The 16,367-nt window shown below is 45.3% G+C and overlaps 1 protein-coding gene and 1 long non-coding RNA gene across 8 annotated transcripts in view; one reads left to right on the plus strand and one right to left on the minus strand.

Moving 5' to 3' along the window:
* Nucleotides 1-16,367, plus strand: part of LOC145713337 (uncharacterized) — a 385,846-nt gene that overhangs the window by 35,482 nt on the left and 333,997 nt on the right. The window lies entirely within an intron of this gene.
* Nucleotides 1-16,367, minus strand: part of LIN9 (lin-9 DREAM MuvB core complex component) — a 60,688-nt gene that overhangs the window by 4,126 nt on the left and 40,195 nt on the right. For 6 of the 7 annotated variants that reach the window (XM_078441119.2, XM_078441123.2, XM_078441125.2 and 3 more), the window contains one exon: nt 1,225-1,350. In XM_078441119.2, coding sequence (XP_078297245.1) covers nt 1,225-1,350 — 126 coding nt within the window. Of the gene's footprint in view, nt 1-1,224; nt 1,351-4,226; nt 6,279-16,367 lie in introns of those variants that run through there. The other variant, XM_078441126.2, reaches the window with a different exon arrangement.

Genomic DNA, 16,367 nt, shown 5'->3' on the forward strand with positions numbered 1-16,367 from the left:
ACAAGTTCACAAATCTGTTTGGTATATACTGGGAACAGAATTGCTTAATCATAGTGCTCTCTGTTCTTATTTTAAAATCAATACTGTATGTCCTCAAGAGCTTTGTGAAAATTAAATCAGTGTGCTTCCCTGGAAAAACGAGCCTATCACAAGAGGCCTGGCACACATCACGAAACTAAAGAGCGGTGTCACATAGGTGACAACTAGCAGGAAAATAAAAATAAATGGTAATGGAGGGCTAGAGGAACGAGCATAATGTACTGAGGTCGGTTATAGGCAACCACTGAGCATGTCCCTACGGTCAGTGCAGGGGGATTGGTAACATGGCCCGAGGCGGGTCTGTGGGACTTCGCTGGAGGCCGGCACGATAAAGGGCTAAGTGGTGCAGAATCTGACATCACAAGTGGAGGAGGCTCACTGGAAACATAAAAATGCAAGTGCGGGAGCATTCCAAACTCATCTCGTTTAATTCCTACCGTATGGTAAGCACCCGTGTGGGGTGCTCAGTGCGTTAAGCGACTCTCGGTTTCGGCTCAGGTCATGATCTCATGGTTCCTGAGTTTGAGCCCTGCATCCGGCTCCGTGCTGTCAGCTCGGTGTCTGTTTGGGGTTCTCTCTCTCTCCCTCTCTCAACCCCTCCTGCTCGTGTGCTCTCTCTCAAAATAAATAAATAAACTCTAAAAAAAGTTTTTAAAAGAAAATCAAATTTTAGGTGACGCTGTTGAACTGCCTTCATATGCATGAATTTACATACGTGGTAACAATTCACAAATAACCCTATGCTCTCTATACTGGAAGTTTGAGAATCCACAGTTCTAATGCAAAGCTGAAAGGAGGAAATGAAATTGTATACACAGCAGGACCATAACCTTGTGAGTAGAGGCAGAGGCATATACACAAGACGAAGGGGAAATAAACCAAAATATAGTATTGGGATAGCAGAATTCAGTAATCATTTTTCTTGATTTTCCTGAATTTTTTTTCAAGAGCTCTAACATTTGTGACTCAAACAAAAACCAACAGAACTGATAGCTCCCCGTGCGTAGAGCACTCTTCAAACCGACTCCGGAACAAGTAAAAACGTATGTAAACGTGGTTTTGCTAACGGGCCTCGTAAAGGTAATGGTTTAGTCTGAATTTTCGAAAATGTGAAGGTGACCCGCATTAAGCTTCAAGTGAAAGAGCGCAGGGGGGCCCCTCAGCGATTTCCTACAAAGTCCCCACCTCATAGCAGTACTGCTGGACTTTGTGCAAGACTTTGTTGAGGTCCTTGTTCAGCTGCTCGAGCTCCAGGACGATGGTCGCGTACCGCCGCTGAAACTCGATGCCGATGGGCATGGAGTAGGACTTCTGCAAGAAACGAAAATCAGGTTCTGGTAAGGATTTTTTTGAGCAGTGCAATTTCTTCCTTTCCTTTCCTTTCTGAGCGGGGGGGGGGGGGGGGGGGGGGGGGGGGTGGGGGGGGGTGGGCGGGGCACGAGAAAGAATGAGAGATCTGGGTAGGGGCAGAGGGAGAGGGAGAGGGAGAGGGAGAGAGAATCTTAAGCTGGCTCCTTGCTCAGTGTGGAGTCCGATGCTGGGCCCTGAGCCGAAATCAAGAGTCGGACACTTGGCCGACTGGAGCCGCCCAGGCGCCCTTGAGCAGCGCAGTTTCACTGATGTAGTAGGAGATCTGACTGATCCCAAACTAAGGTTTATTAACATTTTCTTTCCTTGACATCGTACCTCTCGTGTGTGACGGCGGCATTATCGTTATTTAGGAGACTTCTCTTACGAGTAAATCTGCCATTTACTTTTTTTAAGTTTGTTTTGAGAGAGAGAATGAGAGACCACGCGCAGGAGGGGCCAGAGAGAGAGAGAGAGAGAGAGAGAGGGAGAGAGAGAGAATCTCAAGCAGGCTCTGCATGGACTCGCGACCCGATCCCACGACTGTGAGATTATGACCTGAGCAGAAACCAAGACTCAGACACTTAACCAACTGAGCCATCCAGGTTCCCCTGCCATTTACTTTTAAAAAAATTTTACTTATTTAAATTCAAGTTAGTTAATACCCAGTGTAGTGTTGATTTCAGGAGTAGAAACCAGTGATTGATCAGTTTGCATACAACGCCCAGTGCTCATCCCAACAAGTGTCCTCCCTCCTGCCCGGCACCCATTTAGCCCAGCCCTCCCCGCCCCAAACCCTGCCCGCAACCCTCAGTTTGTTCTCCGTATTTAAGAGTCTCTTATGGTTTGCCTCCTTCTCTGTTTTTATCTAATTTTTCCTTCCCTTCCCCTACGTTCATCTGTTATGTTTCTTAAATTCCACATATGAGTAAAACTGTAGGTCTTTCTCTGCCTGACTTATTTTGCTTAGCATAATACATTCCAGTTGCATCCACATTGTTGCAAATGACAAGATTTTACCTTTTTTTTTTTTTTTAAAGGAGATCTTACAGACAGAGACAGGGTTTTTGTTGCTGTTGTTGTTGTTGTTTTAAGTTTATTTTATCACCACAGAGCCTGGTGCAGGGCTCGAACTCACAAACTGAGAGATCATGCCCTGAGCCGAAATCAAGAGTTGGATGCTGAGCCTTCTGAGCCACCCAGGTGCCCCAAGACAGAGAATAAGTTATATGAAGCAGAATTGTTGAATCTGTATACCTGTTCATTTCATTAGTCTTCCAATTTTCTCCTAAGTTTGCCACTTTTCAAAATAAAAAAGTTGGTAAAAACAAAACAAAACAAAACCCACATATACTCATTTGAAGTATTCTGGTTACGGGGACTCCATTCTTCTCCATCTGGAATCAACTGAATGTAGCACACCGGTTAAGAGCACGGGAGCCGGAATCACACCACAGAGGTTCAAATCGCAACTGTCACCTGCTCGCTGTGCGGCCTCAGGCATGCTCCTTAACCTCTCTGTGCCGTTTTCCTCGAGTGCCAAACGGGGACCATACGAATACTTACCTAACGGGAGGACGCGGCGATGACGGGAAAGCGCGTGCCCGCGCACCGCCTCGCACACAGAAAATGCTCGGAGCGGCAGGTGCAATCGCCGTGCCCTCGTCCGTGTTTGCCCCCCACCCGGAAGCGTGAGCCGCCGTGGGCTTTGCTCTGTCCCCCCCCCACCCGCTGGACCGGCCGCAGGTGCTTCGACGGGCCCCTCCGGCCAGGCCGAGGCAGCCGCGTCTCCTCCAGGACTTCCCGGAGGGCGGACCTCGCGTCCCGTCCCGGAAGCACAGGGAAGGCGGGAAGCAGGCCCAGGCCGCCCACGAGGCCCAGATCGCAGAACTACAATGGTCTGGGAGACAGAAACCGCAGAGGCCAGCCGCGCGACCCCGCCACGTTACCGATGAGAGCCCCGAGGCGGAAGGAGGCCCACGCGAGTAACGTGCGGGTGACGTGTGCGTAGTGACCATGACGACGCGCCGGACGCTACCCTAGGTGTCCAACGGGGTCTCCCTGGATCCTCACAACAACCCCCCCCCCCGCCCCCCCCCGAGCAGGGCACCGTGCTTAGCCGCATCCCGCAGATGGAGGGATCTGCGCCCCCCGTGTGCACAGCCAGTAGGCGGCAAGCATGCGGGACCCGAAGGCGACTGCGGGGGTGGGGGTGAACCCCCCCCCCCGCCCCCCCCCCCCCCCCAGGGAGGACCTGTGCGGCGGGGGGAGAATGTTGCAGGGAGAGCAGGGAAGGGAGCACTGTGGAGGCGAGCTTCGAGGCCTCGGCAGGACCTCCGACTCAGTTTACCCCTGGTGCCTCCTGAGCCGCGTCGCCTTCCTCGGCTTCAGGTTTTGTGCAGTTAGGCGCAGCGGACGACCCCCAGAGCCCGCACTTAACAGAATACAAGGGTCAACGGGCCGCGGTAAATTTAACTGCATCTCCTTGCCGGGGCGGACTGGGGGTGACCGAGGACACGGTGTGGGGTTTCGCCAAGCACCTGACCCGGTCTCTTCTTGAGCGGAAGAGTGTATTCTGGCAGACTCAGAGCTAGTTAATCTATATCAGAATTATTAAAGGCTCTGTATCTTCTTGCACAGAATTCACTGCAGGATGTCAAAGGCCTTGATCCCCAACTTCGGTGTTCAGTGTTTTCACGAGCCATTTAAATACAGACATACACCAAAATGTACACAGGAGTGGCTGGCTGGCTCAGCCCACAGAGCGTGTGACTCTTGTCTCAGGGTCATGAGTTCAAGCTCCACGTTGGACAGGAGCCTACTTTAAAAAATTTAAAAAAAAAATTTTTTTTAATGTTTTATTTATTTTTGAGACAGAGACAGAGCATGAGCAGGGGAGGGGCCGAGAGAGAGGGAGACACAGAATCCGAAGCAGGCTCCAGGCCCCGAGCAGGCTCCAGGCCATGAGCTGCCAGCCCAGAGCCCGACGCGGGGCTCAAATTCACAAACCGCTAGGTCGTGACCTGAGCTGAAGTCAATGAGCTATTTGTGTTTCAGCCACAAAGACTAAACGATGTAAGAATCGATGTCAGAATGCTACAATAGCTGGCATTGGAGAGGACAGCCCACGTTCCCTGGTATTATGGAGTGAGAGCGGAATACGATGCAGTATAACAGTTATTTTAAAATATACCCACCCCCAAATGCTCAATAATATATACACTCTATGTGCTTAGATGTACAAAAACAAAAAGAAGAAAAAACATCAAATTCAAGAAGAGTGGTAATTTTTTAAATAGAATACATTTACTCAGCTTTTACACATACAATTCAAATTAAAAAAAATTTTTTTAAATGTTTATTGAGTTTTGAGAGAGAGAGAGAGAGAGAGAGAGAGAGAGAGCGCAAGCGGGGGAGGGGCAGAAAGAGAGGGAGACACAGAATCCCAAGCAGGCTCCAGGCTCCAAACTGTCAGCACAGAGCCGGATGCGGGGCTCGAACCCACGAACTGAGAGATCATGACCTGAGCCCAAGTTGGACGTCTAACCAACTGAGCCACCCAGGTGCCTCCTACAATGCAAAATTTTTTAAGCACAAATTTGACATTGAGTTAGGTCTACATGAATAAAGTGAGGCATAGAGTCAGATATTAAGTTGAACTATATAAAATAATACCTAATGCAACTTTTGGTCAAAAACAAGGTCTGGTAACAAAGTAATGAATGATTTTCTTGTGTGGCTTATGAGCTGAGGCCCAAGGCAACCGTCTAGAGACGCAGAATGTTTTAGGGGATAAGATAGCAGACAGAGCAGTTGGTGTGTAAGGGTGTGGGAGTTTTGGCCATAAATTTACATAAGCCGCTCCTGTGATAAGGCTACTGTCAACCTGCACAGCAAGCATATGGTACCAGTGTGACTTAATCTGGAATATTATAGCCTATCTGGGCCCCACATCATAAGGCAAACGGGAATATCCAGAGGAGAGGAAGCAGAATTGTGAAAGAATCCAAAATCATATTGTATAAAAAAAGGCTCAAGGGAAAGGGATCTTTTATTTATTTATTATCTTTTCATTTTATTTATTTTTGAGAGAGCGTGTGCAAGCGGGGGGGGGGGGGGGCGGCGAGAGAAAGTGGGACAGAGGGTCTAAAGTGGGCTCTGCCCTGACAGTGGAGAGCCTGACGCAGGGTTCAAACTCGCGAACCAGGAGATCGTGGCCTGAGCCAAAGTCAGACGCTTAACTGACTGAGCCACCCAGGTGCCCCGGGAAAAGGATCTTTTAAAATAAACTGGCAAATATTTATTACACAAGTAGCTCATCAATACATCTCATTGGGACAGAACAGAACAATACAAAAATAGAACGTAACAAGAAAGACCCTGTTACTTATCTGTGCCCGCCCACCCCACGCTGCCCTCCGTGGTGGACCCCGTCAAATTTGGCGTGTGGCTTTCCAGTCACTTTTTCGAGGCGTTTCGTACACACATACGCACAGCTTTTTTACAAAAATGGAATCCGATAAAAATGGAATATTGTCCTACAGTCTGTCCAATGTAATGCGTCTTGGAGAGCTTTCCATGTGGATATAGGCAGATCTAACTCGCTCCTTTTAGGAATTACACAGTGCCCGGGTAGGGAAACCGTGTCAGGATTCAGCTGACAGATGGCTTCAGACGGGCATTTACATTTTCTTCTTTTGTTGCTCTTACGAGCTATCCTTCGGAGAACACTCTTGTATGTGCATCTCTGTGCACCTGACTGTCCTCCGCGATGACGCCCCAGAACTGGAACTTACGCCCCCACCTACGGTGTAGAGCGGTCCGCCTACTTCTGCACACATTTGCCAACGTTTACGTGAAGTGTTTACAAATCTGACGGGAGACTCTTCAGTCTGCAAAGGACCAGGAAGACAGAAGAGGTGTAAGCTGCCTCCAAATATCGAAACAGTTACCACACAGAAGATGCGGAATCTTTGAGCCAACAACTGCGGCTGTGGGAGGAAAGCCACAGAGTCAACGTGAAGACCTCATGACGAGGGGCGCCCGGCGGGCTCAGTCGAGTGGGCATCTGACTCTTGTTTTCAGCTCGGGTCATGATCTCCTGGTTTCGTCGGCTCGAGCCCCGTGTCGGGCTCTACGCTGACAGCGTGGGATTCATTCTCTCCCTCTCTCTCTGTTCCTCCACTGCTTGTACACTCTCAGTCTCTCTCAAAGTAAATAAACTTAAAAAAAACCAAAACTCATAATGAGTTGGCTGTCTTCCTCTCCCACGGTGGGAAGTCTTCTTCTGTCCCTGTGTGGATAGCTCACTACCCGCCATGTTCTCTGTGCTCTTCTGATGTTCCACAGGCCTTCTGGTTGGCCGTCTCTTAATTTTTCTCTCGTGTTTTCCATCTCTGTTTTTCTTTTTTAAATATTTATTTCATTTCTACATAATCTCTACGCCTAACATGGGGCCTGAACTCAAGAGTCAAGAGTCATGTGATCCACCGACCGAGCCAGCCAGGCGCCCCTGCACCTCTATTTTTCAATCGCACACTGTGGGAGAGTTCAACTTTTTCTTCTTAACGGTCTATTGAAAATATTTAAAATTCTTTTTGGAACAGAAAATACATTTGCAAGTCTGTGTATGTAACGGGATGTATCAACTGTTAGATTGTACGTCAGGCTGAGGGCTCCCTGACTGCCAGAATGAGACCTTTCAGTTACAACTTCATGCTATATAAAACTCAGCATTTCTTTTCAAGTTTATTTTACTTTGAGAGAGAGAAAGAGAAAGAGAGAGGGAATGAATATATGAGAGTGGGGGAGGGGCAGAGAGGGAGACTCCCAAGCAGGCTCTGTGCTGATAGCTGGGGGGCTCGATCTCACAGTTCGCGAGAAGGTTCAATTTAATTTGTAATAGCTAGAAAATGTAAACTATCCAAACACCCCTCAACAGGCAAATGGAGAAACAATTGTGCTGTATCTACACAGTGAGATCCTACTTAGCAATAAAAAGAATTACGGAATGTTGCACAAACTATGGAACACACAACCAGGTGGATGAATCAAGATCATTACACCCAATGAAAGATGCCAGGCAAAAAAAAAAAAAAAAAAGAAAGAAAGAAAAGCACATATACTGAATGATTCCGTTTACGTACAATTCTAGAAAATGCAACCTAATCTGTGTAACAGAAGGCAGACCGGTGGTTGCCTGGAGCCTGGGGTAGCGGGAGGGATAGATCACAAAGGACTTGGGGAAATCTGTTGGGAGGGGAGTTGTAATCCCCTCTGTGGCGATGGTTTCATGGGTATGTGTGTATATGCACACACATATATCTGATCAAACACACATTTTTTAACAGGTACAGCTCACTTTATGCTAATTATACCTCAACAAAGTTGGGGAAGTAATGGGAAAAACCCACCCAGATCAGCCACAGAAACCACTAACACCCCAGAAGCCCCTGACCCACGTCACCTTACAATCCCTTCTCTTTTCTCTCCAAAGCAACCTAACCTTGACAGCAAACGTCACAGTTTGACTTTTGAACTTTATAGAAAACACAGTTACACAGTACATACTTTTGTTCCCAGCTTCTTTCCATCAACACTGTGGGATTTATCCACGGGTTGTGTATCTCCCTAGTTAGTTCGTTCGCCGCGGCACAGTATTCCTTTGTAGAAATAGGAGGCATTCAGCCGTTCGACTCGTTCCATCTGGTGCTGGGCAAAAGGGATGCTTCTAGTTCTTGGCTGATAATAGTGCTGCTAGGTTTGGTTTTAGTAAACAGAGCCGAAGAGTTTCCCAAAGTGATGGAATAAGAAAGTTCTAGTTGCTTCACGTATTTTCCGATCTTTGGTATTTTAAGTGTTTGAATATTAGCCCCTTTAGAGGTTGTGAGTCGTCTTTGTGGTATTAATCTGCATTTTCTCTATTACCTTTTCAAATACCTTTTGTACGTTTGAATATTCTCTATTCAATTCTCTTTCCTGTTTTCTATTTCTGTCTTTTTTTTTTTATTGACTTATAGTTCTTCATATATTCTGGATGCAAGCTTTTGGTCAATTATATGTGCTGTAAGTATTTCTTTCCATTCTGTGGCTTGCCTTTTATTTTCCTGTAGTTGTATCTTTTTTTTTTTTTAATGTTTATTTATTTTTGAGAGAGAGAGAGAGAGAGAGAGAGAGAGAGACAGAGAGAGCAGGGGAGGGGCAGAGAGAGAGAGAGGGAGACACAGAATCCGAAGCAGGCTCCAGGCTCTGAGCTGTCAGCACAGAGCCTGATGCAGGGCTCGAACCCACAGACCACAAGATCATGACCTGAGCCAAAGTCGGAAGCTTAACCAACTGAGCCACCCAGGCACCCCCCCACCTACCCCCTTACCAGTTTTAAAGAGAAAGGTTTTTTGTTTGTTTATTTTTTTAAGTAGTCTCTATGCCCCATGTGGAGCTTGAACTCATAACCTCAAGATCAAGAGTCACGTGCTCTACAGACTGAGCCAGCCAGACACCAAAGTTTTTTTTTCTCCCCAAAGAGAAAGTTTTTAACACTTCACTAGTAAGTGAAGTAAGTATCTGCTTTAAGTTGTTTTGGTAAATACTCCGTTAGATTTGGGGATATCCTTTCTATTCCCAGTTTGATAACAGTATTTATTTTTCTCCCAGGGAGGGATGTTTAATTTTGTAAGACAGCTTTTCTGCATCTATCGAGATGCTCCTAGGGATTCTCTTTTCTCTCTTAATGTGGTGAATTACACTAAAATTTTTTTCTGAATAAATGATCATCTTCAAGAGTCGGACCTGCTAGTCTTTTAACAAACATCTAAGGCGACTCTGTAATTTAAAGGTTGATAACATACACTTTTACAACCTTGTCCGCTTTCCGGACAGATAAAAGGAAAACTGCGTCGCAATCGGTCTTCTTTTTGAAAAGTAGCCTGGCACTTCCTCAAAAGCTTAAATGAGCTACCGCGTGGCTCAGCGACTCCACTTCTAGGCAAAGACCCAACGGAAACGACAACACACGTCTATGTGAAACCTTATACACAAGCTTTCAGGCAGCCTTACTCGTAACAGCCCGAGAGTGGCAGCGACCGAGGAACAGATAAGGAAGACGGGCTGAGTCCACACAACGGAATGTTATTTGTCAACAAAAGAAGTACCGGTAACGCACAAACCAGGCGGATGGGCCTTCACAACATGGGGCCACAGCAAAGAATCCCGTCCCCAAAGACCACACGTCGCATGATTCGTTCACGGTCAACGTCCAGAACGGGTGGACGGAAATCAGATTAGCGGTTGCCGAGGTACGGGGGGTGCGGCTTTTGAGGGGAAATGAGGAGTTACTGCTAAAAAAAAAGTGGGGTTTCTTTCGGGAGTGATGAAGATATTCTGAAACGGACTGTGAGAATGTCTGCACAAGCCACGAACTGAACTATGAACTGAAAACCAGTTGTCCACTTCCTGTAAATGGGTGTGTGCAAGGTATCAGTAAAGCTGCATTAAAAAAAACAAACAAAAAAAAAACCTGACCTTTTAAATATTTACTGTAATCAGACATGGTTTTCTACCAACGGCTCCCAGAATCAATCAGTCAGGCTGCCACACGCAGGTTGGGTGTGACGTGCAAAATGGATTATACTTTGAAGGCTGGTTAACTGGGAAGCAGATTTCTGCAGAGGTCCCCAATCCCCCAAATAAAGAGGACTAAAGCATGGCAAGACAGTTCCGACAACATATTCTGGGCAGGAAAACCAACTTCCAAAGTTGGTGGAAAAGAGAGTGGGAAGCAGCATGGAGGGCGTATCACTCGGCGAACCACTGACACAAGGTTTTAACTACGGTTCCGACAGAATTCTCGGGGACAGACGCCTTTTCCTGGACCTCCTTGGATTATTACGCATCTTTACTCATGTAGGGTAAGGCATCTTTTCAAAGTGGGACTGTTGGTTCAACATCCACTTTTATATATGCTGAAGCAATTCAAACCTATTTTAATAAATTCCATGTGCACTATTAGCTTGTGAATGCTCTGTATATTTTTAAGATATTCAAAGAACCCAAAATAGAAAAGGCATATTGAAATGAACAACCTCAAATTTTCCCCAAGTTAATATACTACATAATTTGAGCAAGGTATATGATTGAGAAATTTGTCCTTGTTGGATTATGAAAGTGACTAAATATTTTGGGGCGCCTGGGTGGCTCAGTCACTTAAGTGTTGGATTCTTGATTTCACCTCAAGCCACGATCTCACTGTTTTTGAGTTCAAACCCCACATTAGGCTCTGTGCTAACAGCATGGAGCCTGCTTGGGATTCTCTCTCTGTCCATCTCTATCTCTCCTCCCTCTCAACAATAAATAATAAAACATTAAAAAATAAAAGGGACTAAATATTTTATTATAATCTAAAATAAATAAAAGTAACAAAAATAAAGTAATAAAAATAATAATCTCAATCACTTTACAAATAGAAAGTTTGAACTTCTGAGTTCATATTTTTGCTGAGTAAAGTCTGAGATAAAAGATTAAGCTTTCCACCATCAAAGGAGACTTTGTCAGACCAATATTCTATTTTCCTTGTAAATTCCACAAGAAAATATACTTTGAACAAAATAGTACGTCCAGTCCTTTGAGGTGAGAAACAGCAAGCTACTCGGGATATTTTGGTAAAGATAAAACTTAAGTTAGCTTTCAACTTCCAAATTAAATTAATGAAATTAACTATTTGTTCAGGTGGAGGATGGGTGGGGATAGGGAAGATAAAATTACCCGTCGCTGGTGCTAAAAACAGGAGGGGTTAGCAAATGTTCAGTTAGTTTAACTTTGTTAACTTGAAGCTTTAGAGAAAAATAAAGAAAAAAGTTACATGGTATAAATGGAACGTATACTCAGAAAATCTGTAATTCATAATTCTGGAAAAATTGCTACATTCCCTTTCATTTAAAGAACAGCTCTTCTGTTTTATTTACTGCTTTTTGAGATTCACAGAGAAAGAGCATGCACGTGGGGGAGTGGCGGGGTGGGGGGGGGACAGAGGATCTGAAGCGGTCTCTGTGCTGATGACAGCGAGCCCGATGCGGGGCTTGAACTCAAGACCCATGAGATCATGACCTGAGCCAAAGCTGGAAGCTTAACTGACTGAGCCACCCAGGCACCCCACAAAGGAGGTACTTTGCGCATAAATCCATCTGTCTGTGACAAAGACGGGTATCAAAAACACTCCCGAACATACTTCTGATACTATTTATAGTTTGCATCTCTCCAAAAATCAACACAATTTGCAATAGCATTCATTTAAGTTTTTCTTTATAAAAAATTTTTTTTAAAATGTTTATTTTTGAGAGATAGAGCACGAGCGGGGGAGGAGCAGAGAGAGACGGAGACACAGAATCCAAAACAGGCTCCAGCCTCTGAGCTGTCAGCACAGAGCCCAACATGGGTCTCGAACCCATGAATTGCAAGATCATGACCTGAGCCGAAGTCGGATGCTTAACTGACAGAGCCAGCCAAGCGCCCCTAAACAATTTAAGGTTCGATTCTCTAAGTAAACACGTGATTTAGGCTTTTCCTTCCTTGGGAAACGTATCATTCTACAGTAATCTGATACGTCGTGCCTTGATCTTATCCCATGAACCTGAATGCCAGGTTTATGTTTAAATGCTAGTGCTTTTGTAACATTAACATAATGAGTGAATACGTTTTATTTATTTTTGAAGATTTTAATTTTAAGTAATCTCTATGCCCAACGTGGGGCTCAAACTCACGACTCTGAGATCAAGAGCCGAACGCTCCACAGACTGGGCCAGCCGGGAATCCCGAGTGAGTGTGTTTGAAATATATTATTACCAATGCCCAGGTTATGTTTACCAGTTGGAATGATTTTACTAAATGTTTTGAGAGTTTTGCATTGTGAGACTCAATCAAGATATTAACGTGAGTAGACTGTCGATCTGTTACCACTTGGAGATCCCCTAAAATCAGTCACTGTCTGCTTCATCTTTTTATGCCCATGGAAGTGCCATATTTTCTTTGGACATCATCAGACTTCCTAGGTGTTTGAGTAATGTTCTTTTTTTTTATTTCTTTTTTTAATTTTTTTTTTTTGAGAGAGCGAGCGAGCAAGGACGAGAACAGGGGAGGGGCAGAGAGAGGGTGACAGAGGATCCGAAGCAGGCTCCGTACTGACAGTAGAGAGCCCAGACATGGGGCGTGAACCCACAGATTGTGAGATCATGACCTGAGCTGAAGTCGGACACTAAACCAACTGGGCCACCCAGATACCCCTTCAAGGAATGTTTTAACGTTTAAGGAGTTTTGCCATTTTGTCAATTCTGGTATGTCGTTAATATCGTATCCATATTAAATTTTCTTGGAAACGTAATGGAGGAGCCTCTGGATATGTAGTTCATTCTGTGAGGCAGGAAGCTAGGCACGGGCGACGGGAGGGCGGGCCTTAGACGTCCCTGACAGGGAGCCCCAGCCGAGGGCCGCCCAGGGAGCACCCCAGCGCAGCCACCTAGGAGTCGGTGTGCGGTTACAACATCCCAGCAGAGGAAGAGCTGTCTGTTAAGCTTCTTGCCCTTGTGCAGAGAGCAGCGCTTGTCCTTACCTGACCTGCGCCTCTAGAATAGAAATGATGCGGTTTCCTACTCCATGCAGGCATTTCCCCTACATCTTGGGTTTGGTTTTGTTTTTTGAATTTATTTTTGAGAGAGCGCAAGCAGGCGACGGGCAGAAAGAGCGGGACAGAGGATCCGAAGTGGGCTCCACGCTCACAGCAGTAGGCCCGATGAGGGGCTCGGACTCCCGAACCGTGAGATCACGACTTGAGCTGAAGTCGGATGCTTAACCTGAGCCACCCAGGTGCCCCTCGAGTACATCCCGGGAAAGGACAGGAGGAGTCGGCTGATTATCACATTATCAGGGCCTGTCAGGCTGTGGGCTCTGCGGACTGGCGCGCTCCTCCCCACGAACGGACTTTCATAAAACCTTGTCTGCTCTACCTGCGCTCTGCTGTCCTCCAATTCTTCATTGTGGCAGAGAAAAGAACCGAGGCCTCTTTCCTTTCCCATCTCCCTCTTGGTAACAATTCGAGCTTCTGGGCTTTTTTTCAATAACTTTTTAAAAAAAGTTTATTGGGGCGCCTGGGTGGCTCAGTTGGTTGAGCATCTGACTTCAGCTCAGGTCATGATCTCGCAGTTTGTGAGTTCGAGCCCCACGTCAGGCTCTGTGCTGACAATTCAGAGCCTGGAGCCTGCTTCTGAGTCTGTGTCTCCATCTCTCTCTGCCTCTCTCCTGCTCATTCTCTGCCTCTCTCTCTGTCAAAAATAAATAAACTTTAAAATAAATAAATAAATAAAATAAAATAAAGTTTATTTATTTATTTTGAGAGCAGGAGAGTGAGCGAGAGTGGGAGAGGGGCAAAGAGAAAGGGTGAGAGACAGAATCCCAAGCAGGCTCCTCACTGGCAGAGTGAAGCTTGACGCGGGGCTCGAACCCACTATGAGATCATAACCTGAACCAAGGTCAGACTGACTGAGCCACCCAGGTGTCCCAAGACTTTTTCACTTTAAATGGTGGGAAAGTTCAGGGAAGGCATGGAAATATAAAGTGACTTGGGCAAGTAGAAACAGAATTTAGTTTTAATGATTTTTTAAAAGTTTTTTAATGTTTATTTTTGAGAGAGACAGACAGAGCACAAGGAGAGGAAGGGCAGAGAGAGAGAGAGGGAGACACAGATTCAGAAGCAGGTTCCAGGCTCTGAGCTGTCAGCAAAGAGCCCGACGTGGGGCTTGAACACAAAGAACTGTGACCTGAGCCGAAGGTGGATGCTTAACCGACTGAGCCACCCAGAAGTCCCGAAATTTTGTAAATATTCTATGTGAACTTGAAAATAATAGGTACCCTATAGCTGGTATGTATAATATTCTATACATGCCAGCATGATCGAGTTTGTTAACTGTGTTGTTAAAATCTATATCCTTATTAGATATATTTTAAAGCTGACAGCACAGAGCCCGATGCAGGGTAAGCTCTATGCCCAACGTGGGGCCTGAACTCACAACCCAAGATCAAGAATCATGTGGTCTATCAACCGAGTCAGCCAGGAACCCCTCCTGAATAGATTTTTTGACTACTTGTTTTATTAGTTACTAAGAGGGCTATGGAAACTGTCCTTCTATAGAGTGGGATTATCTTTTCCTTTGAATTTTGTCAATTTTTGCTTTATGTATTTGGAAGTCATCATCAGGTACATATAAATTTCAAATTATTATCTTGAAATTATAACTTTTCATCATTAAGAAGCAAACTTCTTTATATCCAATATCTGTTGCCTTGAATTTTACTGTCAGATATTAATATAGCCGTCAGACCTTCTGTTATTTTAAAACTTGGCCCTGTATATCTTTTCATACATTTAAAACTTTATATTTTCAGGATCCTTTAATATTAAATGTGTCTCTTGTGTTCATCATAGAGTTGGGGTTTTATTTTTCATCCAGTTTGGCAATCTTTGCCTTTTATTCAAAAGAGCCCGAAGTGGGCTCCACGCTGACAGCAGTGAGCCTGATGCAGGGCTTGAACTTTATTAATGTTAAATATAACTACTGATTTGGGGCACCTGGCTGGCTCCATCGGTAGAGTATTCAACTCTTGATCTTGGGGTTGTATGTTCAAACCCCACATTGGGTGGAGAGATCATTTAAAACAATAAAATCTTAGGGCGGGGGGGAGTAAAACAATAAAATCTTGGAGCACTTGGGTGGCTCAGTTGGTTAAGTGTCCAACTTCGGCTCAGGATATGATCTCACAGTTTGTGAGTTCGAGCCCCAAGTTGGGCTCTGTGCTGACAGCTCAGAGCCTGGAGCCTGCTTCGGATTCTGTGTCTCCCTCTCTCTCTGCCCTGTCCCTTCTCATGCTCTGTTTCTTTGTATCTCAAAAATAAACATTAAAAAATTTTTTTTAATAAAAGAACCACGGTTTTTGTCATCAGTCTTACAATAATTGGATTTTTATAATGGGAACTGTTTTTAATCATAAATCAAACAAAACTAACGATAAAACATATCAAGCCATCTAGACTTCTAAAAAGTTCTCTCATGCCAAGAAGCAAGCCAACATCCAATCGGGCCTCCATTCGAAGTAGGGAGCGCTAAGCAGGCTAAGGCGAGCCCAGTAGTTAGTTCAAGGTGTGGAGCGCAGACGCAGGGAAAGTCCTAGTTGGTGACACGGAAGTGAAGTGACTTGATTGTGCATAAAGACGGAAGAGATGACGAAGTGATCTGAGGAGGTGCAGTGGGGGAGCGTAGCGAAAAGGGCAGGGGTAGAGCTGCTGGAAACCAAGACTAAGAATTAAGAGTCCAGCAGGAAAGAAGCAGGTGCACATATTTTTACGTTTAGGACGTGTCAAGGCAAAATGTCACGGTTAATTTTCTGCTCTCTTTGATAAGCCCTGTCTCTGTCGATACTAATGTCATATTGCACCTAAGTGAGTTAAGCTGGGACCCAGAAGCCCGTTTGGGTATTTGTACTATCAAGCAGCAGATGATCTTAGACTGAAATCCCTTGACGTCCTCGGTCTTCAGTTTCCAATTCCACAAAACGGAGGTTCAACTTAGAAAATTCGAAGTCAAGTTCAGATAAAAAAATCCCATCATCCTAAAAGAAGACTGTTCCCCTCTCACTCGGGTATCGCTTGTCCATGCGTTTGCCGCACACACTAGAGACGGATGGGGAACGCTGACTCCCTCTCCTGCAGAGGCGGGTAACTAGCTACAGTGCTCGCCCAGGCCGGTCACGAGCCCGCCATTACGTCCAAATTCCCACAAGACCATGTGCAATCACGTGGAGACAGCACTTGGGATGAAATCTATTTGCCACCCTATACATCCATAAGCAAGTTATGACTTCCAGTATACCTCAAACACTTTCCTAGCAAAGTTTTTACATTTTTAAAGAAACTCTGATAATTCTCTCCTATGAATAAAATG

This window comes from Panthera onca, chromosome F1 (genome assembly GCF_046562875.1).
Source record: "Panthera onca isolate mPanOnc1 chromosome F1, mPanOnc1 haplotype 2, whole genome shotgun sequence".
NCBI classification, from domain to species: domain Eukaryota; kingdom Metazoa; phylum Chordata; class Mammalia; order Carnivora; family Felidae; genus Panthera; species Panthera onca.